Below are 25644 nucleotides of genomic sequence, written 5' to 3' on the forward strand. Positions count from 1 at the left end.
GCCGCCACGTGTGGCACCTTTCCAAGGGAGCCGGCTCGGAGCGGCCGGCGCGCCCGTCGGGGGGATCGCGCCGGGCGCGGGGCGCGGGCGGCGGCGAGCGAGCGGCGGCAGCGCGGCGGAGCCCGGGGCCGTGGATGCTGCGTGCGGAGGCGCTGCCGGTTACGTAAAGATGAGGGGCTGAGGTCGCCTCGCGCTCCTGCGAGTCGGAAGCGCCCCGCGCCCCCGCCCCCTTGGCCGCCGCGCCGCGCCGCGCTCGTCGTCCGAGGCCAGGGCAGGGCGAGCCGAACCTCCGCAGCCACCGCCAAGTTCGGCCGCGCCGCCGGGGCTGCTGTCGCCCGCACCATGTCCGCGGCCGCCTACATGGACTTCGTGGCTGCCCAGTGTCTGGTTTCCATTTCGAACCGCGCTGCGGTGCCGGAGCATGGGGGCGCTCCGGACGCCGAGCGACTGCGACTACCTGAGCGCGAGGTGACCAAGGAGCACGGTGACCCGGGGGACACCTGGAAGGATTACTGCACGCTGGTCACCATCGCCAAGAGCTTGTTGGACCTGAACAAGTACCGACCCATCCAGACCCCCTCGGTGTGCAGCGACAGTCTGGAGAGTCCGGATGAGGATATGGGATCCGACAGCGACGTGACCACCGAATCTGGGTCGAGTCCTTCTCACAGCCCGGAGGAGAGACAGGATCCTGGCAGCGCGCCCAGCCCGCTCTCCCTCCTCCACCCTGGAGTGGCTGCGAAGGGGAAACACGCCTCCGAAAAGAGGCACAAGTGCCCCTACAGTGGCTGTGGGAAAGTCTATGGAAAATCCTCCCATCTCAAAGCCCATTACAGAGTGCATACAGGTTAGCGGCGTCTCCCTCTCTCTCCCACCCAGCTCTGGGGTTAGTTAACCTTTGGCCGGGCGGCCTTCCTGGGCGTTAAGGACACCACGCTCGGCCTCAAGGGTGCCAACATTTTGGATGAGATGCTGTTTAACTCTTTAAATAATTGAACCGTGTAGAGAGACGGAAAGCTCGCTCTCTCCTTAATTGTCTCCAGCCTCTGGAAGCCATGGAGAGCATTAACCTGGCGGGCAGAGTGAGTGTCGAGGGCCAGCCCCTGTGCGTGGCTTCGCGGGGAGTGTGGTGCCGCCCTTCCCGCCCCGCCCCCCCAGGACTCCCGCACCCCGCGACGGTGGGGCCACCCCCACCCGGGCAGACGCTGGCATTGGGGAGGTCAAGTGGCGTATCTCTTATTTGGTTCTGTGGAGGGATTGCAGCGGAATGGCCAAAACCTGGGGAGAAGGGCATACTTTACATGGAGCCTTTTAGGGATGACTAAGGACTCATTTAGCCGTATGCTTGCTACTTTTCAGGGCTTGCCAAGGTGGTTTTAAATTTGGCCAAGAGTCCCCGGGGAGGTTTAAAATAACACCGCTTCAGGCAGCACCGGAGTTTGATCAAGTGATGGGTCGGTGGGTTAACTTCATGATTAGTTGGCCTTTGTAATGAGGTTTCCGAGCTGATTTTTCGTTTCCACATGATTGGTGGCACCCTTCCCCTGAATAGTTAGGGAGGAGGTGTGGCCCTTGTCTGAGGTCAAGGCTCTGTAAAGAACACGCCTGGAGGCCTCGTGCAAGGGTGTCTCCCAGGGACAGCAGAAGGCAAGGGCTGACCCAAGGAATGTGGCCAGAAAGCCATATGCAGTACGGAACGGGGCTTGGAGGCTTAAGGGGGGAACCTCGGTCAGCCGATTCTGCTGGTTCTGTTTAACACACTCGGAAAAAGTTGGGAAGGGTTGGGCCTTGCTATCTCACCATCTTTAGTAAGGTTCTTTTTACAACTGCTGTTCTGATAAGGAAGCACAGGGCTTCATTCGTTCCGTGGAACTTCTTTTCCTTCTATCCTAGGACACCATATTTAAGAGGCTGTTGGAGTTATTTAGAAAAGTATTGTCATTTTGGGGTGTAATTGTTGGTACTTTTAAGATGAGGCCCTGGGCCTGTGGTTTTAAAATGATCCTTGGTTGGTCTGCTTTGGTTTTGCTTCTTAAAAGAAAGGCCACGTAACTGCATTTCAGATTTTATTTCCTCTGGATGTGTTTCTTGTGGAGGTGGCTGCTGGCAAAGGAGTAAAGCTGAATTTCCTCCATGGTTAATGCAAAATCAGGCTCTGTTTGGGGTTGTCATCCCCAAGTTGCCACAAAACAGCAGTTTCAAGTTTGTATCTGTAAGGTTGTTGAGAGGCAGATGTGTGCCTGAGCTGGGGGATGCGACCTTTAGCGTGACTTCCCCGGGGTCAAGTAGGGGTATATTAACCCGAGGGTGTTACTCACCAACAGCTGTTGGGCGGGCCTGGCCTCGTCAGCCATGTTCCCGGAGTTCAGTTGTTCGCAGGGACACTCACTGCCTGCCACCTTGAGCAAAGGCACTTTCTCCTTCAGGGAGCTGCCCAGGCGGGTAGCTGGGGAACCTGCAGTGTTTCTGTGTGAGCTACCCGAGTCTTTGCGACTTAGAAAAAAGAATCCCGGAGTTCTGAACCATTCAGCTGAGTGATCTTGTCAGGCATTTATAGAAATGGCTGCTTATGTGTGCGTGCATGCGTGGTGCTCTTTAATTCTCCATAAGGCACGTCGGCTCAGCTGTTCCAGGAGAACCTTTTACACAGTCAGGAGTGGAAAACCAAGTGAAATGTTAATCCCATTTTAAATGCTACAGTCAGTCCTTTGGAACTAGTGATATGGTGATAGCAGGTGTCTTATTTATGTTTTGGGGGCTCTGTAATACCAGGACACGGTCGAACAAAAACCTCGGCCTCTGTAAATATGGTGGGAAGCATACTCCCACGAAAGAAGGCATGTGGAAAGGATACTCTAACTAAGAGATGTGTAGGTCTTGCGCATTTGGAAGTTTCTGATACGGCTTCGAGTTAGATTGTCTCGGGGAGGGGGGAGAAATGAGGGAAGGACCTTCCTGGTTTGCTTTGGCTGGTATTCAGTCCAGGAGGTGGACAGGAGATAGCCCTTGGAAAGTCTGCATTCTGTGAAGGTTTTAACAGCTAAAATTCCGGCCACACCCCCTTGCTCAGCGTGGCCCAGTAAGAGTCCTTCCTGCTTGCTGCTTGCTCCCCTCCCAGAGCCACGACTTCCATAGAACCAGGGGCTTGAAAAGTTGAATCATTTAAAGGAAATTGCATTTGATCCAGGGCTGCTACCTCCGTAGGGTCCTAAGAGAGGGACTCGATTTGGAGTTGGGTTCTCACTTGTCCGATTGTTTCCCAGGTGTGAGAAACTTCAGCAAGTTACCAAAAAAGAAAGAAAAAGAGAGAGAGAGAGAGAGAAAGAAAGAAAGAAAGAAAGAAAGAAATGAAACTTCAGTAGGTTACTGGAATTCAAAATTTTTCAAACTAGAGGCCTGCTGCCGAATTTGCTTTGCAGATCTGTTTGGCTTGGCCAACACAGAGTTAATAAAAATGGAATCAGTTACTAACATCTAAAAATCAGAAGATTCGGCACAAATCCAGAGTTCTGGCTTCTCTGGAAAAATGGATCAATCTGGCAAAACTAGGCCTGAATTCCTACCCAGCAACAACTGGCTTGAACTGATCATTCTTTGGAGGGCAGTGACCTTTATTTTAATCATTTACATCATCTCTGTTGGCATTCGAGTTTACTACCCCTTCTGTGACCCTCAGTTTCTTAATCCACTGGCTAGGGTATTACCTCTGAACCCAGAGGTTCTTGAACAAAGATTAAATAACATAGACAAAGCAGCTAATAGGATTCCATGTACAGAAAGCCCTCAAGAAATTCTGGATCTTATAGTTTGTGTGTAACAGAGAGGGCATCCTCAAAAATCAGGAAACCAGAATAAACATATTTTTAAGTAGTATGTCAGTTCACATTTCAGTTCCCATTTTATGATACTCTGCTCAGTTTGCTTTTCTTTCAGTCTTTAGGTCTGATATCCTTCTCACGCAGTGTGCCTCTAAAGTGTAAGCAGTACCTCCATGGTTAATCTGGAAAATGCCACAAATACATTCCTTTTGGTTTCAAGACTTTTGGGTCTAAATACACTTTAGAAGGTATTTATGGTCATGTTTCAGCTTAACAATTAGATCCATTAGAGTTCTTGGCCTGAAAACGTATGGAGCATTTTTTTTTTTAATGCAACCAATTTTAAGTTTGTCCTGGCACACCCCCCACAGACCCACACCCACATCACTGCCCTCCCCTACGTGCACAGGCACACACACGAACGTCCCCTTACAGCCCTCACACCAACACTCCCACCACCTCTGAGCACACACCCCCAACTGGCTCCACAAATACCCACTGACCCCCCAGACACTCTTGCCACACCCACGTGTCCCCAACCCTTCCATGAACACTAAAAACAAAAAACAAACAAGTTTATCCTAAGTTTCCTGACTTTTCGGTCACCTTGAACAGTTATGGACGGTGGGATGTCTTTGGGGGAAGGAAACAACCACATCCAAATTCCAGATCAAAGTCTTTAGAACCAGCTGATGTAGACTCATGCTCGGTTGACATCTCAGTGATAGAAACCTTGGTTCTATTTACTTCACACCAAGCGCAATTTTACTTTCTTTTTGGAAAGACTTAAGTCGACTCTCCCCAAATGGTGACAGTGGGTTGACTTGAGGACACTGTTTATGGGATTCTGAAAACCAGAAGGGCCAAAGTTCCAATCATCACACTTTGGTTCTACAGGAAGAGTTTTAAAAACAGTACTTTTTTTTTTTTTAATAGAGCATAACGACATTCATGCAGAACAACGAGACACGAGACTTACAAAACTTTTCCCAAGAGTGGTTGCTTCTCTTTCTCCTTATCCCGTTTGAACGTCTTCCCAGGATACTTGAGAATATCTGGCAGAAGGCATCCGAAGAGCCCCACTGTAGAAGGTCTCCTCCAACACTGGAAATAGATTTTCTGGCCTCTTTAGGAATGTCCCTTCCCTGAGCCAGGGTGTTCCTTCCCTGAGACCAAAGTTTTAAAATTGTGCTTATACAGGTGCCCTGGCCTGTTCTGAGCCCCCTTGGAGTCTTCTCCTATAATTACTGAAAAAGGTTTAGTTAGAGTCAACTGTTTGGTTCAGGAGAGTCTAATGCCATCAGAGGTATGAGAAAGGACCTATTTCCGTGATCCAGGAGACACACAGGCGTTCAGGGACAGGGCAAGGTCTCGCTTTGGCCACAGGCCCCACAGCCCTAGACTAGGGGCCTTAGCTCAGAAGTGGCCTCTGGGCCGGGCCGGCCCGACTGTTAATTTGAGCCCCTGTCCAGTCTTTGCCACTCACTCTTCTCTTCATAAATAGAAGGGAGGCCCTGTGTGTGTTGGTCCTTGAGGGGACATTCTCTCGGTCACGTTCTTCTTTCCACAGGGCTCCCCCAGTGATGTGGATTGTTGGTATTTCACAACCTGACATGCTGCATCCAAAATACTTTCACAGCTTCGCCTGAGTGGGAGCTTGCAGGTCATTGTTTTTCTACCCGCCCCCCGCCCCCCACCATTTTCTCTCTCCTAAGGAGCTTTAGACATTTTTCCCCCATAACTGTCCTCCCCTCCCATGACATTTTAGCGCCTCAGGTGTACTACAGAGCTGTCCGCGTACCGTGCCCCTTTAGAAGGCCACAAACCACTGTCATAGCTAAGACTTTTTTCACCTGCCAAAGATCCAATTTTTGCCCCCTTGGGGCGATATCCACCCTGCTCCCCAGTGAGACTGTCTAGACACAATCTCATGCATCCTGTCGGGGAAAAAAGTGACAGTCCACATTCGAGAAGAGGGCAAAAAGCTGCAAATGGCCTCTAGCTGTAGAGGATGATAGATTTCTGAGGATTCCTAGGAGGCAGTAGAGACTTTGCTTCTGGGTTTTGCAGATGGGAGGCTGAAACTTCCTCGATTCCAAGGAAGGATGGCCCGGAAGGCTGCCCACTGCTGAGACCTCACCCTGGGGACTGAGGCCTTTCGGGGGACCCAACAGCTCTTCCTTGCCAGTCCCCGAGCTGGGAAGGACCAGAGGCTGTTCCTCCTCACACCCCGTGTCCTCAGGCACCCCCCTCTAGCTGTCCTAACCAAAGCAAAGTGGGGTTGCCTTAAAAACCTGCTGCTGCTGGCAGGGTTACTGTTTCACGACAGCAAATACACAGGAGTACAATTACAGGGTAAAAACCCCATTCCCCTGTTTTCCTATTTTCCTGTGGGATCTTCCATGAGCAGGGAGGGGAGGGGAGGGGACAAGCGGCTGGTCGGGGGAAGACAGCAGAGCAAGCCCAGAGATGTTTGGATGGCCACACCCCATTACCTTCAGATGTAAAGGCCTGAAGGAAGTGAATCCTTGGATTCTGAACCTATGGGTCAGATTTAACATTCTTGTCTCAATTGTCGCCGCGTATCCCAAGAACTACTCATTCTGCCAACGTCTGTGGGAAATTCCCAGATGCAACTTCCCAGGGACAACCATCTATGACACTGGGAAAGTGGCTGACCGTGGTCTCCCTTAAGTCCATGGAGAAGAAAAGTGGGCGGGTGGGTTCCAGTATTCACGTTTCCAAGAGCCCCTGAAGCAAGCTGGTGTGCCCTGCTTAGAGTCGGCTCTCCAGCCCCTCTATTTGGACGTCTGAATGCCTTCTGATCACTAGCGTCCTTGATTTAAAAAACAACAACAACAAAAGCCCACAAAAAACCAGCTTTATCATTTTCGTTAGTCCTGACTTCCAAATTTTCAGGGTTTTTTTTTTTCCCCCCCCTCCCCTTGCCGGTTCTCCAGCTCGGAGGGAAAGCTAGCAACATTCCAGGCCTCTGCTGCTTCCGTCCTCCCCCACATCCGACCCTCCCACCTTATCCTAGTGTTTCTCCAGCAAGCCCAGCGCCCACTGAACAACGTAAATTAGTGCCTAGTAATTGGTACAAAGGCACTTTCTGTTTCCATGCAACACACGCAAAAAGGAGGGGCAACAGGAAGGGGAAATTAAAAAAAAAAAAAACCCACAGATGGTTAAAAGAAAAGAAATGGGATCTTCTGCAGTGGTCTCTGAGCAGTCCTTTCTCTGGCTCCGCCCCACTCTTTGCTGGGAAGTTAGTCACAGGCCCAGGCCTAGCTCAGAGCACTTGACGGCAGCAGTTGTCTGTATCAAAAGACTAGAATTTGGAGGTTGGAAGTGACCTTGAGAGGTCATCACATCCATCGTGTGGTCTGTGTAAGAGGGTACGGCCACCCTCTCAGATATGGGGATTGTTCCATGCCAGCATGTTGGGGCCCTTGAGGGGGTTGGAAGCTCAGCCCACGGTTGTTGGGAGGCTGGCCGGCTGCCTTGACAGGCACGTGACTTTGGGCTCACGGCCTGGTCTCTGGGAACCTCGGTTTCCTCAGCAACACAAGAGGGCGCCATGTACTCTGAAGGGTTGTTTAAGACGAGTGCGGAAGGCCCGAGCGTGGCCCACGTGGAGACCTTCCCTCGCTGTGAATTCTTTGCAGTTCTTTGATTTGATTCTTACCCCCCCCCCCACGGTCTCCTGAGAATTTCAATCTGCGGTTAACATTTTTTAAATCTTGGTTTAAAGAGCTGCTTCGCATTAGCCAAATTAACCCAGCGAAAGGGCAGAGGTGGAGTCAGCCGGGGGACCTCTGCCCTTTTATTATGGGAGCCGCACAGTGTGAACCAGCTCAAGGCCAAGTGCCAGTGAGATTTCCTACTCCGCCCTTCCCGGAGCCCTCCTGAAACTTTAATACCTTTTTGGTGCATTAAGGCCAAGAGTAAACATTTGTCTTATCCTGGCCTCAAGCAGTCCCCTCAGCAAATAATAGGACTCACATTATTATTCATAGAGAATGTTTTCCCCTCTAAGGGAGCCAGGTGCATCCATTTTTTAGGCGTGGGATCTTACCAGCCGTTCATTTTTATTTGTGCTCAGAACCCATGTCCACCAGGGTCTACCTACAGGCTTCCCTTTGAGTCTCGGTTCATCGTGAGGTATGTGAGCCTCTGGGATCCTGGAAATGAACATCTGAATCTGAAATCTAAAGATTCTAGAACTGCAAGACCCAGCTAGCTCACTAGCTATCTATGCCTGGGGCCAGTGGGTCTTTGCTTGTTTTTTTTTTTTTTTTTAAATATAAAATTGAGAATGATCACAGATTTGAACAGGAGAATGGAATTCATCCCTGATTGAGCCTTTTTAAAAAGTGAGGACATTCTTTACATAGATGAAAATAAAGAGACAGGAGCTTAAGCCATGCAAAATTAATGACAGGGATTTGAAATGCAGGCAGCAGTGTTTTGTTTGAAACAAAGTGTGAACATTTTTCCAAGGCAAGTCTCTGTTGTTTTGGAAGTGAGTGCCTCCCAGAGTCCCAGGGGCAGGCAACGGACAAAAAAAAAAAAAAAAAAAAAAAAAAAAAAGCTTTATGGACATTTCAGAACTAGAAAGAACTGTATGGATCATCTTGGTTCAAAGAAAGAGAAAAGAAGGTTTCACCCCCTCCCTTCAGGGGGCCAGCTCTGATGGGATGGAGGTAGTCAGAAGAGTAGGTGGGAGACCAGCCCATCCTAGAGAGTTAGCATGCAGGGCAGCTCCAGGAGGGGGCTCTCCTGCAGTAGGGAGAGCAGAGCATGGGCTTCCGGGCCTTTAGACCTGGGCTTGAGTCCCGCCTCTGCCACTCTGGTACAGCGAAAACTCTCTGAGCCTCAGTTTTCCCATCTGTAAAATGGGTTTCACTGATTCTATACTCATGAAATTGCTCTGCAAGTTAAATCACATGAGGTATTTAAAACATTTCAGACACTGTCTCCACACATCAAGAATTATAATTAAAAAATAATTTAGGGGGCACCTGGGTGGCTCAGTCAGTTAAGTGTCTGACCTTTGGTTTCAGCTCTGGCCATAATATTGTGGTTTGTGAGATCTAACCCCGTGGGAGGCTCCGTGCTGACTGCACAGATTCTTTGGGATTCTTTGGCATTCTCTCTGTCTCCCTCTCTCTCTCTGCGCCTCTCAACCCTCCCCGCACATTCTCTCTCTCTCTCTCTCTCTCTCTCTCTCTCTCTCTCTCCCTCCCTCCCTCCCCCTCTCTCAAAATAAACTTAATAAAAATAAAATGTATTGAAAAAGTAAAAAAATAAGTTACAGGTATTTCCCAGAAGCCCTGGATGTTCCTAGAATTTTTGTTTACAATTCCAGATCTGTCCAGCAGCAGGTCATTTACTTGAATAATACTTATTTCTCGAGCGACCGCTCCACCCATAGAGCTGGGCTACATGCAGAAAGCAGGCACTGCCAACGTTGTGAATAACAGCAATAGTAGAAAATTATTAATATTAGTAGTAGTCCTATTAGTAATAATACCAGTAATAGCAGTAACATCCAGCATTTATTATATACCAACTTCTAAGCCAAATAGTTTACATGCATTGTCCTGTATAAACTCACAGAAGTTCTATGAGATAGGAAAGTACTCTTACTCTCCTTTTATAGGAGGAATTAGACTTGGAGTTAGTTACCTTAGCCCCAAGGTTACTCTGGAATTTTCCTAGCATGTTTCTAGCTGCTGGAGTCACGCCCGAATTGTTCACTTGGACCCCTGGGGCTTCCTTCCACCGGTGGGAAGCGACCCTGTGTTTTGCATGGCTCTCCTGAACTTGGCTCCAAAGCTACCAGTGGTTAGCTCTCTACTCTTGTGTTCTGACTCGGGCTCATGGATGATTTTTGTGAACGTTGGTTAGAAATATCTATAGAAATCTTGGACTCTAACCAGACCTATCCTATACTTTCCAGTAGTTATTCAGAGCCTTCTTTCTTCCCATGGAAAAAGAACCTGTTCCTGGGTCTGTCTTAGGACTCTTGGTCACAAACAACAGAATCCAATCTTGGTCTGGCTCGATAAAAAATAAAACTTGACGGGTTCAAATTGCCAACACACCTGGGGTAGCCCTAGTTTCTGGTATCTCTGGATTCGACTACTCAGTGTCTGGCTCCCTCCCTGGCTCAGCCCCGCTGTCCTCTGCTTTGGCTTCATCCGTGTGCAGCCTGTCTCTGGACGGCGGTAAGGTGGCCATCAGCAGACTCCCATCCTGCCAATTCAGCAAGCCCTGTGGAAGGAAAGTTCTCCTTCCCGAATGATTCCAGCAAAAGTCACAGGCTTCAATCTTCACAGTGGAGTCAGAACCTTGTGTCTGTCCCTGAACTCAATCAAGCTTTGGGGTGTGGGGTTACTCCCCACCCCGAAATCACATAGACTTAGAGTGGGGAAGGGGTGGTTTCCAAAAGGAAATTCAAGGTGTGCTATTTAGTACCCAAAAGAGGCAATGCATGCCGGACAGGCAAAACCAACAGATACCCACTCTGTCTGCCCACGTAGAACTATAGACAGGATGGTCCAAAGAGCAGAAGTTTGACAAAATGAGAGACAGATTAGTATGACAACACTTTTTCCCCCTCCTCTTTGAACAGAAAGGACTCTGAACTATCTCTGGAATTCATCCTAAAAGATAGGCCACCAGTGCATGTACTAAATGGTCTTTGCAGGAAATAGGTTATTTCAACATGTTATTTCACGTGCTCAGGCTCATACCTGTATGTCCTCTTCTCTGGATATTCTAGAAGCCAGTACCCAAAGCCTCTCGTGGAATAAGGTTAACAGCAGCAGTGTGATAAGCAGAGCCATTTGCTTGGTCTGAATTCCAGCCGTCTGTCTGTTTTAATGCCCAGAGAAATGAGTTGTGCTTACGTGAACGTTTGTCACCCTGTGTGTTAATAGATAAAGGCCCCATCTTTACAAAGATGGGCTGTTTATACGACAGTTCCCGTTGGGATTCAGGAGTCTATTCAGCGCATGGTGCCCAACAAAAACACCATAATAAATTGTAAGAGGCAAAAATTAGCTCTTAAAAATAACTTACAAAAAACACATAAAAATGACTTAAATCCCTATGCTGCCATAATTCTACAGTAGTTTTGTACCACTGCTGTTTTAACGAAAATAAGCAGAAAGAGCTGGCTTCCTCTCTTTCGTGTCATAAATCTTACCAGTGGCCAGCCACCAGAGGCTTGTCTGGTGTGCATTATCCCTCTGAAGGCAGGGCGGCGGGGGGGAGGAGGGGGTCCCCAGCATGCAGAAACGTGGGCTCTCCCCCCTAACCTGAGTTATTTCTTCCCGAGGAAGATGTGGGGGGAGCCGGGCAGGGGGACTCCTTGGGGAAGTTCGGATGGCTGAGTTCCTCCAAGCTTTGTGGTCACCAAACACCAGGCAATATGAATTTTTTTTTATTTTGAGAGAGAGAGAGAGAGCATGAGCAGGGGAGGGGCAGAGAGAGAGGGAGAGAAAGAGAATCCCAGGCAGGCTTCATGCTGTCAGCACAGAGCCCAGTGGAGGGCTCGAACCCACAGAACCGTGAGATTATGACCTGAGCCACATTCAAGCGTCAGACTCTTAACTGACTGAGTCACCCAGGGGCCCAGGCAATATGAATTAACGGCTCACTCCATTAAAGCTTGAAAAATGATTTGACAGTGGCCCACATGGCCTGCGGTCATCACAGCCCTCCTGTAGGGCCGGCAGTGTCCTACAGTGGTTGAGCCCAGGGACAAGAGGCTGACAACAGTGCCACAGCATCACTAGGCCCCCTGAGTCGTGGCGAGTGCCACAGCCTGGCTGGCAGGTAGACCAGACAGTTTTCTAACAAGACGGCAGTCTCATCTCCTGTATTTTTTGTCGCCGACCCGTGGTATTCTCAGAGATCCGGCCCTCTGGATAGCGGCCACTCCAGACCGGAAGCTGTGGATGCCACATGATTTCACCTAAGTGCACAAACAGAAAGGTTATCTTTGTGTCTGCTAAGGATGCCGAAAGTCTCAGGGGGCCTTCCAAAGTGCCTGTGTGCACTGGGCACGAATTTCCCACTAAAACCTGGGGTGTGCACAGTGTAACTGTCCACAGTCAGGACTGGGTTCTCGAGCCCCACCCTCACCCCCACCCATCTGTGCTGTTGGTTGAGAAATTTCCTCTTGATCCTATTCAGCGTGTCTCCATCACTTCTCTATTGAATGGTTGTTCTTCTTTGGGTAAGTGTTTGCAAAATCAGAGTTGTCTCTCCCTCTCCCTTTGCCTTTCTTTCTCCTGGGAGTGATCTAGCATTTGGTCGGTAAGAGGCCCACCTCTTTTTTTGGCATCTTGGCATCAGGAAAGGGCTGTCGATGTTGCACACCGTCCGCTGAGCACCGTCCTTTGACCTTGGTGGTCTCCCCTGGGGTGTCATGCACTAGCTTGGGTCTTGGTCCTCATGCCCTGGCATCCTCTGCTGAAGAGGATCGCTGTACAATGGCTGCAGGTGATAGATCCTTGCATTCTGTGACTAAGGACCCCTGTGGCCTTCTCCCAGCCGTGTGGTCGTGGGCCTGATCCCTCAGGTGTCCTGGCCTGTGGGGACCTTCCAGAGGGGCTGGTGCGGGCAGCAGTGGTCGGCCCCCTTGGGACTGCCCACCCCTGTTATTAGCAGAATAGAGAATGCGGGGCACTTCTTAGGGACCTCTACGTCTGTTCTCCAAACTCAGCCCCTCCAGCCTCTCTGTATAGCTCAGGTCTTGGTAGGAAGCACTGGCCAATCAAGAGACTTTAAATTTAAGGACTTCAGGATCTGCTTTCCATTTTTCAGACCCTATTTTGAAACTTAAAGCTCAGCAGCACTTATTTGTTTTAAACCGTAAATGCCTGCCCCCACCCCCACCCCTGCCCCTCAAGCCAATCCAGCTGGAAGGAAGAGCCCCGGAATAAGAGAATGAGAGAATCACATAGTAGAAGGCTGCCTCTGCCTTGAGTTAGCGCCTTTGCTCTTGTGTTGTATCCAATCTTGTCTTGTGCTCCAAACCGAAGGAGGAATTTGAAAACCGGTTCTCAGGGCGCCTGAGTGGCTCAGTCAGTTGAGCGTCCGACTTCGGCCCGGGTCATGATCTCAAGGTCTGTGAGTTCGAGCCCCATGTCATGCTCTGTGCTGACAGCTCAGAGCCTGGAGCCTGCTTTGGATTCTGTGTCTCCATCTCTCTCTGCCCCTCCCCTGCTCATGCTCTCTCTCTGTCAAAAATAAAAATAAACATTAAAAAAAAAAAGAAAGAAAGAAAGAAAAAGAAAACCGGTTCTCATCTCTGGGCAAGTAATCTGCCCTGAGTCAGTGTGATCTGAAACACGACAGGTTTGAATTCGATGGTTACAAAAGTCACCCAGAATGCAAAGATTCAAGGATCTGTGTTCTCAGGATAGTTTTGCCATTAAACACTTACATCCTGTTCGATGTTTAGTGGGTTATTTATTAGTTCTCTTTCCCACAAACAACTGGGCAGAAGCAGTGTGATCTGGGATGGCAGGAAGGATGTGGGCATGGGAACCAGCGGATCTGGGCCTGGACCTCAGTGTGTGTGGTTGTGGGGAGGTCACTCCACCTGTGCCAATGCAGAGTTGCTGAGATCGGGACTGTATCACCAAGACGTCAGGACATACTTTTTGCCTAGAGTCCCGAATCTGTTGTCTGCCGTCTCCACATCTGAGGTCCCAGCGCATGAGCTGTCTGACAGATCAGTTGAGGCCGGGGACACACACACAATATTCGGACGGGCTTGCTTCCTGGACGCCAACACGTTGCATTGAAGAAGTGCCGTGTGACAGATGTTACAGACACACTTCCCAGTTCAGAACCTAAAGAATGAGGCAAGCTTCCCTCCACAGAAAAACACAGGGGCCGGGAACTAAAATCTCCCATTCAGACTCTAAAATGACTCTGTGGTAGCAACAAATAAAATATAAAAAGAAACCAGATCACAAGAGGGATTCAAAGAGGGGCCGAGAGCAAATGGCAGTATGATGGGATGGCATTTGGGCAGGATCATGCTTCTAGGCCTGTCAAGTGCTTTTGTGTTTTCAGAACATCTACATATGCATATGTAGGTAGCAGTATTTTCTGGAGCAAACAAGAGGCTTTTGGTTTCTTGATTTTTGAGGTCATAATTAATTGGAACGATTTATGCAGGGAAGCATAGAATTGTCTACTCCCAAAGATGGCCTACATACCTCCTCTGTCAAGTCCATGGGCACTTCCACCCTTGGTGGTAGCACACAAGAAAAACAATAGAGCAAAGGCTCCCATCTTGTACCCACAAGTCAACTTGACTCTCCCGTGGGGAATGAGGACAGATGATAGTGGACAACCGGATGGGGGTGCCGAAGGCCTGGGATCTGGGCAGGTCTGTGTGGGTATGCGGCCAGCCAGTCTCACCCATGAACCCTGTATTGGACCCCGGGCTTTGTACCTCTGCACACGCTCACTGCCCTGCTTCCCAACAAACTCACCCCTCCGAGGGGCAGCCTTACCATTACTGTCCTATTAACACTGCGTCTGGAGGGGGCTTCTCGTCTGTCCTTGGAGGGCAGTTTTCCCTTCATATATAGAAAAGGGAGGAGAGGAGGGGGTGAAGGAAGAGTGAGAAAAAAAACACGAAGTACGTTCTGAAAGTTTCTCACTTTCTAACAATTTGAGAAGGAAACAGAATGATCCTTCTTACTTTGGTCTCGGACACGGGAGTGTTAATTTCTCAATAGAAAATAAGTACCCGGCCCCCACTTCTCCAGGTAGAATATATTGTTGATCAAAGATCCACCCATTTGTGGAAACATTTAAACTCAAATGCATGCTTCCTTTGTTTTCTGTTGCCTTTTTTCTGACTTTGTCTCATAAATTTGTACTTAACTGTTTACAAAAATAATCAGAAAATACGGGAAAATTACAGAAAGAAAATGTTATTCTTTATCCTCCCCTCCCCCCACCCCGCCCCACCTGTAGATAGCTACTGCTCCTATTTTGTATATAGTCTTCCAGGATTTTTTCTCTCCATAGATGTTCCATATACATATACAGCAGATAATACTCTGTCCTTTTCACTTAGTGGTGTATTGCTAACATTTTTCCATTTCATTCTGTAACGATCTAGTATCTTTGTAACAAGTACATATTATTCCACCTTATGGATACACTATAATGTATCAAACCCTTTCTTTATTGTCAGACATTTAAGTTGTTACCAAATTTTAGCTTTTATGAACAATGCTGGTATCCCTGTATACTTCTGTGTTCTTTATTATTACCAAAAATAATTCCTAGATGAATACATTGCCAGATAGCACTAGATCAGTTATAAGTCCCACTCATGCAGTAAAAGGTCGGTTTCCTATGCCTCCATCAGCAATAGGTCTGTGAACACACTTCTTTACATTTTCACCAGCCTGATGTATATTTCATCAGAGTCTTAATTGGCATGTTTTGGTTACTTGTGAGATTGAATATATTGCCATATATTTATTTATTGGCCATTAGTAGTTCTTATTTTATTAATTACTTATTTGTATCTTTGCCCAATTTTATTAAATTGGGTTATTAATTTTGATTTCTCAGTGTCCATTTCATATTACGGATTTTAACTTTTTGTCTTATGCTGGAATTTCCTTTACTAGTTCACTGTTCTGGCTCTTAAAATTTTTCACCTATATATATTTTTACTATGCAGAAGTTTAAAATTTTTTATTGTATCTCAAAACTATGCTTCAGATAGGATTTTGCCTTTGGTTTCGTATTTAGAGAGCCTTCTCCCCACTTCAGGATTCTAAAAATAGTCGCCTATATTTTCTCTCACCTCTGCGGTTTTATTTTTTACATTTATGTATAGAGCTCGTTTAGAATTTATTGAAGGGAAAGGTATGAGGCAGGGATCCAGATTTAATGTTTTTAACCAGATGTCTATTCCATTTATTGAATTAAACATTCATTTCTTCACTAATTTGAAAGACACCCATCCCTGTCGAGCCTTGGGTTTATTTTCAGACTTGACTCTGTTCCACTGATTCGTCTTTTCCTGTGCTGGTCTCGTGCTATCTCAATTATTGCAGCTTTAATCATACATTTTAATCACTGGTATTGCAAGTGCTCACTTATTGTTGTCCTATTGCAAAATTTTCTTGGCGAGTTGAGTGTATTTAGTCTTCCAAATTAACTTTAGAATAATTTTGTCAGGTTCACGAAAAAAGAATTTCTATGGTACGTGTTACATTCATAGATGAATCTGCACAGAATTGCCACATTCATGCCATTGAGTCCTACCATCGAAGAACATGAGAAATGTTCCAATATTCATTTTCCTTTATATCAGAGTTTTATGATTTTCTTCATGCAGGTCGGTCCTGAACTTTTAGCGTAGGTTTATCCTGATTGGCTGTGGTTAGCATGTAAGAAAATCATTGTTCTTTTGTATACTTACACCTGTGAATGCATTTTTAATTTATATTAGTTTTTTTGGTTATTGTTCTGAGACTTCCCAGATAGAAAGTTGTATCAGCTGTAAATAATTCTGATTCGACCTTCTCCTTCCAGTGATTTACGTCTTATTTTGTTATCTAATTGTGCTCACTCACTTTTCCTAAACAACATTAAGCAGCTATAATGATGGGGGCAGTGTCCATCCATGCCTTGAGCTTGACTTTAATAGAATGCTACCTTTATTTTACTATTGACCTTGCTAGGAAAAGGTTTCAGATCTATATTTTTTATCCTGTTAAGGAATCATTCTATTTTCCTAAAAGCTTTTTATTAGGGATGGATGTTGAATTTTATCAAACGCCATTTTGCATTTTTCAAGAGATTCTGTGTGTGAGGGTAGGAGCGGATGTATTAGTCCGTTAAAACAGGGAACCATATCAATATGATTTTCTAATATCAAATTATCCTTTTATCTCTGGAATCCTACTTGTTTTTTTCGATCAAAAAACACTACTTTTTCCTGAAGAAGTGGCCCTTATTTTGTATATCCGCGAGAAGCTGTGTTTCTTCATTGGCATTTTTAGAGATCCCTTCTGGTTTTACTAGATGGAGTTACGTTTGTCAGAAGCAATGGGAGGTTCAGAGTTTGTACTTTTAACCTTCCTGCTTTAGCCCATTTTAGGTCCTTCTGTGGCATTGTGGAAGGGAAGGAGAACCAGGTGGGAAAGCAGAGCATTGAGAGCAGGGGTCTCCCGGACCCCAGGCCAGTACCCCAGGGGCAGCCTGTCTGAACTCAGGGGAGCCTGGAGGGGGGTTGAGTATAGCCAGTTAGCAGTCCTCCCACTGTAGTCTTTCTCCCTCTTTATGGAGAACTCCCCACTTGGCTTGTCGACTAATCACCAAGCGGGGTGGAGGCCCTGTCCTTTGTGCTAAGCAGGCAAGCATGTAGCCAGCAGGCTCTACTCCTCTTCTCTTGAACCCATTGGAGGCCCAGGAGCCTTCTGGAGGCCTGACCTGCCTCTGCAAAGGAAGTCTTTTACACACCAGGTGCAGTATTCAGTAGCCGTTCTGATCAAGTTTATTTTATACTCTGAGCGGAGTCTGTCAGCGAGAGGTGCTTAGCGCGTTGCTCAAAGGGGAGGGGAGTGGTGTATAAATAATGAGAACGCAGAGGAACTTGTGCTGTTAACAGCTCCGCTCCAGTAAAGCAAGAGTTTATTGTGTCACTGCCTCTGGCTATGTTTTCCTGTAAAGGCCAGAAATAAAACACTAGTACATGTCTGTTCCTTTTCCCCAACCCCCCTGGAGGATGGTAGCTCGCTCATTAATACTAAAGACAAGTTTAAAGATTCTTTAATTGATAGTTGCTTTGCCATATGATTCGTTCTGTGTGAAGAAGGCTACCTGTTCTTTGTGGGCCTTAGCGCTGAGCTGAAAGAAAGGCCTGATTTGATTTCCTCTTGGCTGCAAGATGACGGGCAGGCCTCTCTTCTCTGCCCACCATCTCTGGTCCCATGCAGCCTTAAATTCTGTTCCTTCTCTACCTACGATTTCTCCATTCCATACTTTCTTAGGTGCAAAACATGTATCATTTTCTGGATGATACCTTATTATGTGTCTACTATTAGCTAACAGGCTGAAATGTATCCCAAAGTAGGTTGTGTGCAAACTCTTCACTGGGTTAAAGAGGTAGATGGTTTCAAAGAGATACAAATTGTAAGTCTCCAAGAAGAATCCAGGCTTCCTGCACACACGCATTGTTTGACTGGCACAATGTTTTATAAAGTGTTGAATGTGAATGCCTTTGAGGGGACAAAGAGCCGTCCAGTCGGCCATGGATTCCACTACAATCCATGATCTAATACACCTGGCATTTCACCCATTTTTATTTTTTTTATTTTTTAAAAATGTTTATTTATTCTTGAGAGAGACAGAATATGAGCAGAGGAGGGGCAGAGAGAGAGGGAGATACAGAATCCAAAGCAGGCTCCAGGCTCTGAGCTGTCAGCACAGAGCCCGATGCAGGGCTCAAACTCATGAACCATGAGATCATGCCCTGAGCTGAAGTCAGATGCTTAACTGACTGAGCCACCCAGGCACACCACACCCATTTTTATTATGTGTCTGACTCCTGAAGATGTTTGGATTTGCAAACTCTGGTGCACACCAGCTACAAGTTCAGATTTTCAGACTGAGATCATGTGTCCGCCCAGTGTCTACGAGTGACCAGATAGCAAATATTTTAGACTTCATGGGCCGTACAGTCTCGGTTGCAACCATGTGAGACTGCTGTTATAGTGAAAAAGCAGCCGGAGATAATAATACAGAAACAAATGAGCATGGTTCTGGCCCAATAAACTTTGTATATGGACGCGAAAATTTGAATCCCATCAAAGTTTCTCCTCTCCCAGAATATTATTATTCTTTTGATTTTTCCTCCCAACTATTTGGTAAAAACCAAATAGAAGAATGGTGTTTATACCATTTTTAGCTCATGGAATTTTACAAAAATAGATGGCAGGTCAGATTTGCTGTGGGCTGTAGTTTGCTAAACCCCTGATTTAGATCGCTGACCAAAAATCTCCTAATGTTTTTCCAAGGGATCCAAGAAGAATCAAAATGATCCTGGTGCCTTTACACTAGGAAGTCACTGACAAGTAGATCTTTTTTTAAATGCTTAGAAACTGTAAGGTTGAATTATACAAGTAATATGAGTCTAACAAACGCTACTGTTGGCTCTGATTTGCTCTGGGCTCACTAGGTGGTCCCCTCTTCTCTGCAACAGGGATAAAGATGCTAGGTCAATGGCAGCATCTGGGTTAGAAGGAAGAGAGCAGTCACGCGGTGACAACCATGGAGGGCAGTGAAGACAGGGTAGGCATAAGCTAGACCAAAGGTGAATTCAATGGGAAGGGACTCTGATTACACTTGAAACATACGTGAATTGTGAATTGTAAGCATAAATGCTTGTAAGTTCTGTACTTACAGCCGATTCAGGCTTCATGACAATTTTCCGTTGAGTATTGCTTCCACAAAGCCATCTTCCTAAAACAGGAGGAGTGCCTTCTTTCTTTTCCAATCCAGCCCACAGCAGAGAGGTCTTCTGATCCATTTTTCCCCACAGTGGACACAGATCCTTTCCAATAAATTAACCTCCTCTCCTGACTCACTTGAAAGAAACATGTGCCAGTGAGTAAGCTAACCCACATTACCACTCCTCCGAGAAAATCCCTCCAATGAGTTTTTGTCCTAACAAGCACTGAGAAAACACTGAGCTTTTCCTTTCGGTCGCTTTCCTCACCACCAAATCATAAAGCAGTGGAGAGAACGGCTCCGGGACGGAGAGATAAGAGAGGGTTGTTCACTTCGGTCTCGGTTGGTTTGCTTTTATAGTTATAAAATTCATTGCTGTGTGAATTCTGACCCTTTGTTGTATATGTTAACAGAACATATTTAAGAGAACATCTCTCCCATAGACCCCTCACGGGATTAAGAGGACTTGGTGGCCGTCTCGTTCTGCAACAGGCAGAAGTTGTCTCCCCCCAGCGATCCGGGAACTTCTGAGCAGGCTTTGGTCATGTGAGCGATCTGGAGGATGAACAGACTCAGCTCTGCACACACACATGCACTCACATACGTAGCATGCGCGTGGGCAGTTACTCAGTGCACGGCAGTATAAACAGCACACGACCACACATGATGTTGTCCTTGTCCTAGGAGGCTCAACCTTGCTGGGCTGTGGCACACTGCATTCCACCTTTTGTTCCAAAGTTCTGAACCGGGTAGGGTGCCGTTGGGTCCAGCAGAAGACGCTAAAGTGTAGTTTTCGATTCCACGTCGTTGAGTGTTTCAGAGGGTTTGGGTTTGAAGCGAGGTTTCTTTTTGTTTTGGGGGGTTGGGGGCCCTTCCTGGAGACTTCGAGCATCCTCATGCCTCATTAACCCCAGCACCCGTGTCCACCTTGGTTCGGCATTCGCTGGTTTGCTCTTGCCTTGTGCTGCTGTGGCTTTTCAGCCCCCGGCTCCGTGGAGATTTACACACAGACCCACATATAACGAATGTACTTACACAGATTCGTTGTGCCCATGCCGGGCTTCCCATAAGAACAAGGAGGTCGTACAGGGTGTGAGGACCATTGTTCTGCGGAGAGACTAGCAAATAAAACCTTAGCCGTGTGGAAATTGTCACGAAGCTGACAAAGGTTTGGTTTTGTCCTTATTGTCAGTATGTCTACATCTCTGGCACCGGGTAAGAGAAGCTGGCCCGGGGGGAGGGGAAGGATGAATAATATTTGGATGACTCAGATGCACCACTCTGGACAGCTCTCAGCCAGGAAGGTGGGGACGGGAGTGAGAAAACATGTACTCTTCTGGAGAGTTCTGTGGAGGGCAGGAGCCTGTAGCCCTGGGTCTGTGAAGCATCCACTTTGGGCTCTGCTAGAAGGAGGTGAGAAGCAGGCAGGCAGGCGCTCACAAGAGGAGCACACAACACTCTCGTCTTAAACAGCTCATTCCGCCTTTGTGCTTGCAGGCGACCCGGGCAAACGTGGGCACAGGCCCTCTCCTGCCATTCCGGGGCCAGGAGGTGGCCTGTTCACGTCTGGAGGGTGAGGCTTAGCTGCATTTTCAGTGCGACGTGCAGACAATATGCTGAATCTGAGGAAAGTGACCACAAGGGGGGGTGGGAGGGGCGCCCGGAAACACCTGGCAGGTGTTAAAAGCCTGTTTCCCCATCTGTGAAATGGGCCACCTCCGCCGGGAGTCCAGTGAGCATTCAGTGCGTTAACTCAGCGGAGCCCTTCCCTCTTAACAGTTTAGAATGACGTTCATTGTTCTATGGAAGAAACTGGGATTGTTGGGTCTGAACAAGAGATCAGAGAAAGACACCATGGCTGTCTTCGGACACCCAAAGGAGGGAACACACAGCTGTTTTGTGTTAAGGCAATAGGACTTAAAGCGAGGCCTTTTGCACGGAAGCAGATTTCATGTCCCTCAAAGTGTTCCTGGCCGAGGTGCTCAGGAGCAAGCTAGCTTTCCTGTCGGGGGCGGGGAAGTGGCTGTCACCAGGCTTGGGGACATAGACGCTGGGTGGCCAGGGCACTCAGCAGCTGGAGGGGGGTCGCAGCTCCGGGTGGGGGGGCTGGTTGGACGTGCGGCCTGAGGTCCACAGTGCTTGGCACAGTGCCAAGGGCTGAGGGTTTCGATTCTGGGAGAGAACCTGAGCAACCGAATGAGAATGTCCAAGGCTCTCAGGGATCCTTGGGGCATAAAATAGCAAGTTCAGGTGCTCTGAGAAGACGCTTCTCGGAACCGTCTGCTCGGTGCCCCCCGGGGCGGGCGGCTTAATGCCGGTCCCAAGGCAGTCACTGTCTGAGGTCCCGGGGGTCCCCCCTGCGCGTCCCGGGGGTGGGGAGGGGCGGCTGGGAGCGCGCACTCCTGGGATGTGCTGTGTCACCGCGCCCTGTCTTGCCTCCCTTCTCGCAGGTGAGCGGCCCTTCCCCTGCACGTGGCCAGACTGCCTTAAAAAGTTCTCGCGCTCGGACGAGCTGACGCGCCACTACCGGACGCACACGGGCGAGAAGCAGTTCCGCTGTCCCCTGTGCGAGAAGCGCTTCATGAGGAGCGACCACCTCACCAAGCACGCCCGGCGCCACACCGAGTTCCACCCCAGTATGATCAAGCGCTCCAAAAAGGCGCTGGCCAACCCCTTGTGAGGGCCGGGCGCGCCCGCCGGACAGGACTGTCACCTCCCCTCCCCCCAGCACCCTCCCAACCCCGCCACCACCACCACCACCACCACCACCCCCCTTCCACCCCGGGAGGGGCGCGCCCGCCCGCCGCCCCCTCCCCCCCACCCCCAGTCACCGCCCCGCGGTCACACCCTCCGCCCCCTGTCCCCCCCGCCTGGTTTTCTAAAAAGCACAGCGTAGCCTGAGATCAAAGTCCACACTTGGTCCCCAAGCAGAGGCACTCTGACCGTCTCTGACTGTTGGAGGGAAGGCAAATGCTTTTCTTTCTTTCTCTCTCTCTCTCTCTCCTTTATTTTTTGGGGGGGTGGGGTGGGGGGCGGAGGGGGGCGGGGGGGAGGGGGGGATAAGGCCAGGAGCGGGGTAGACCTTTAAAGATTCAACACTGGTGTACATATGTCGGACTGGGTGAGCTGACCTGCGGCATCACACAGTGATGCTGGGCCCTTCCTGCTTGCTGCCTCTCGGAGTTGTTTTCTTACCCTCTTCGATGTAATGACGAGTGTGCTTCGGTTTCTTTAGCAAAACCACTCTCTTGAATCACGTTATTAACCTTTGAGACAAAGAACAACCAGCCGCCCACCACGCCATAGCACAGCTGTCTTTACGCAAGCAAGAGCGCACCTGTTCCAGCATGATCTGTCATCTAAAGACTCGAAAACAAAACAAAACAAAACAAAGTTACTTATAGTCAATGGGTAAGCAGTCTGAATTTATACTAATCGAGACAAACCTTCAAAAGGTTACACTAAGTACAGAACTTTGAAGCCTTGCTTTGTATGACTCGTACTTTTTGAACATAAGCTGCACTTTTATTTTCTTAATGCAGAGGATGAAGAAGTTCAGTACATGCTTTAGGGATAGAAGCAGACATTCTGTTTGGAACCACGTTATAATCTGCTTTTTTTTTATTTTTTATTTTTTATTATTATTATTATTTTTTTTTTTTTACAGTATACACATTTCCCTATGAAATCATGGCAGAGATGTGAGGGCAGAATATACACAACAGATGCTGAAGGAGAAGGAGGGTAGTATTTTTGTTTTTTTAATTTCAAAAAGAACAAACAGAATTTTAACTCTATTAACTTTTCCAAATTTTCCGATCCTTTTAGTTAACGTCATCTTATTGTTCTAATGCCACGAAGGGAGAGGGTTTTGACTCTGTTGGGTTTTATTTGAATGGGTGCATGACCTTAAGTTGCTCTGGAAACACCTATTTTGTGGAGGAAAGATTTGTTGGTCTCCTTCCCATGTTCCCACAAACTCCCATTAACAGGTGCAAGAGTTGTGTGAAAGGAACAGAAAAGCACATCCCTGTGAGGAGTGAGTCCCGAGGGAAAATACCCTGATGCTTTCCAAGGTGACTTCAAAACTGTCCCTTTTGGAGAACGAAAGGCACACTTCCATACGTACGAAGGAAAACACATCACTGTATCTTTTCCATCAGAAGCCTCACCACTATATATGTCTTATATCCAGGTGTCTGCAATGGCCTAAACCACTGCATCCGTAATCCGCCATTTACCTGCAAACTTAATTTTGGCCGTCACGTTGGCCAGAAAAATGAACTGTTTTCATAGCTAAGAAGAAACCTCAAGTAGGGGAGTCAGCTGTGATCGTGGGAGAAATGTTTACATTTTCTTTTGTCAGAAATCGTGCTTTTCTGGCAATTTTATCTGATATTTCAAACAGGGAGCTCCGGTGCACTCTCGTGGATACGTGTGCTATGAGATGTGTCACGCAAACGCAGGGTGCCTCCCTGTCCGCGAACTTGTTACTTCACCTGACAGTTTAGAACCAGTGTGGGTTCCTACAGCCGGCGTGGGTCACGGCTGACTCCGACGTCCAATCCAATAGCCATCACTAGCATGGTGTGTTTTACTTTTGTTTGTTTCACCAATGTAGTCGTATTAGTAGTTCTGTAAAGAGAACTGCTTTTAACATTAGGGACTGGGAACGGTCCATTGAGATAAAAAGGAAAGTGTTTTCTCACGGGAAAACATGTCAGGAAAAATAAAGAACACTTTCTACCTCTGTTTCAGATTTTTGAAACGCTTATTTTAAACCAAATTTTAATTTCTGTGTCCAAAATGAGTTTTAAGGACATCTGTTCTCCCATATGAAATAGGTTAGGCTGTCTCTTTCTTAACTGAGCTCATGGAATGTTTCTGCCTGTGACCCTCTACAGGCTGCCTTTTAGAGTGAGGAGTTTGGGGTTGCCTAGCAACCCGCTAACTTGGACAAACTCATCTTCCCCCTCGCAGAAAGAAATGAAGGAAAACCAAGCAAAGTCAGTGAAAGACAATCTTTGTAGTTTCAAGAGTAAATCTATATGTGGCTTTCGTCCAGCACTTACTTAGGCGGATATAAATGCAGCAACTTGTTTTAAAAAAAAAAAAAAAAAAATTGCACAATTTACTTCCCAAAAAAAGTTGTTACTTGCCTTTTCAAGTTGTTGAAGAACACACATTTGATATTCTCTTACATGTTATAGTAACGTAACGTATAAACTCAAGGCTTTTTATTCTTCGTGATAAATCCTGTTTTAACATGCCACAAAACAGGAACCAGCATTCTAATTAGATTTACTATATCAAGATATGGTTCAAATAGGACTACTACAGTTCATTGAACACTCAAACTATGAAGGAATTACTTTTTATATTAAAAAGACCATGGATTTAACGTATAAAAATCCAAATGCAGGATAGTAATTTTTGTTTACTTTTTTAACCAAACTGAATTTTTCGAAAGACTGTTGCAGGTGTTTAAAAAGAAAGAAACGTCGTTTTATCTAATACTGTAAGTAATTGTCATATTTTGGAAAATTTAATAGTTTTAGAGTTATGATAACTCCTCTCCTTGGTTAGAAAAGAAGAAAGCCCTTCACCACTGTGGAATGATGCCCCAGCTTTAAGGTCTAACTCTACATCATGCTTCTTTTGAGACTTACATTTGGTAGTCATATTACAGGAATTGATTAGTTGTCAGTTTGCAGGTAGATTTCGCACAGCGCCCATCACTCTGGATAGATTGAGATGTTCTTTCACAACAGATGAATGATCTGTAACACTGTAAGATACTGATCTTTACAACTGTTTAATCAGTTTTATTTTTGTACAGTATTAGTGACCTAAGTTATTTTGCTGTCCCGTTTTTGTAAATCAAATGAAATTATAAAAGAGGATTCTGACAGTTGGTATTTTGTACATATGTATATATGTTGTCCAAATAAAAGTAATAAATGACAAAGACTGAATTGTCCCGGCCAGTACCTGTTGTAAAAGGGGCGTATCTTGTTCTAATGCAGGTTACCCCTTTAACGTGCACTCACAGGATTTTTATGGTAAGTGCAAAGATGATTTTACTCTATGTCTTTCAACTTGCGTGATGTTTATATAGACCTGGGTATATTTACTATTCACGGACCTCTGAGGAAGTACACAGAACGTAGGCTGCTTGAACTCGCTGTATTATACTGGAGGGAGAATGTTTATGTTTTTAGGTAAATCACTTAAAGAGGCTTATAAAAGATCACAGCCATGCTGGGGTGGGCTAGGAACTGGTCAGAGAATGTTAGTGACTCAGATTCTG

General features: G+C 47.0%; 1 protein-coding gene across 2 annotated transcripts; it reads left to right on the forward strand.

Annotated features, from left to right (window-relative positions):
• KLF9 (KLF transcription factor 9) lies at nt 1–25304 on the forward strand. Of its 2 annotated transcripts, XR_007146370.1 has the most exons (3): nt 1–847; nt 21785–22745; nt 23002–25304. XR_007146370.1 is itself a non-coding variant. In XM_047830532.1 (2 exons), the coding sequence occupies exons 1-2, from the start codon at nt 343–345 to the stop codon at nt 22012–22014; spliced, it is 735 nt and encodes a 244-aa protein (XP_047686488.1). In that variant the 5' UTR covers nt 1–342; the 3' UTR covers nt 22015–25304. The 2 variants fall into 2 exon arrangements, 1 of the variants encoding a protein (XP_047686488.1); XM_047830532.1 differs by having other exon boundaries at nt 21785–25304.
• Nucleotides 25305–25644: the final 340 nt, after the last annotated feature.

Source organism: Prionailurus viverrinus, chromosome D4 (genome assembly GCF_022837055.1).
Source record: "Prionailurus viverrinus isolate Anna chromosome D4, UM_Priviv_1.0, whole genome shotgun sequence".
Classification (NCBI taxonomy): Eukaryota; Metazoa; Chordata; class Mammalia; order Carnivora; family Felidae; genus Prionailurus; species Prionailurus viverrinus.

Bases quoted from the DNA above. Each gene is read 5' to 3' on its own strand.
- KLF9 (XM_047830532.1), top strand. From the start codon at position 343: ATGTCCGCGGCCGCCTACATGGACTTCGTGGCTGCCCAGTGTCTGGTT. The intron at 848-21,784 runs GTTAGCGGCGTC...CCCTTCTCGCAG, and splicing joins CCATTACAGAGTGCATACAG to GTGAGCGGCCCTTCCCCTGC.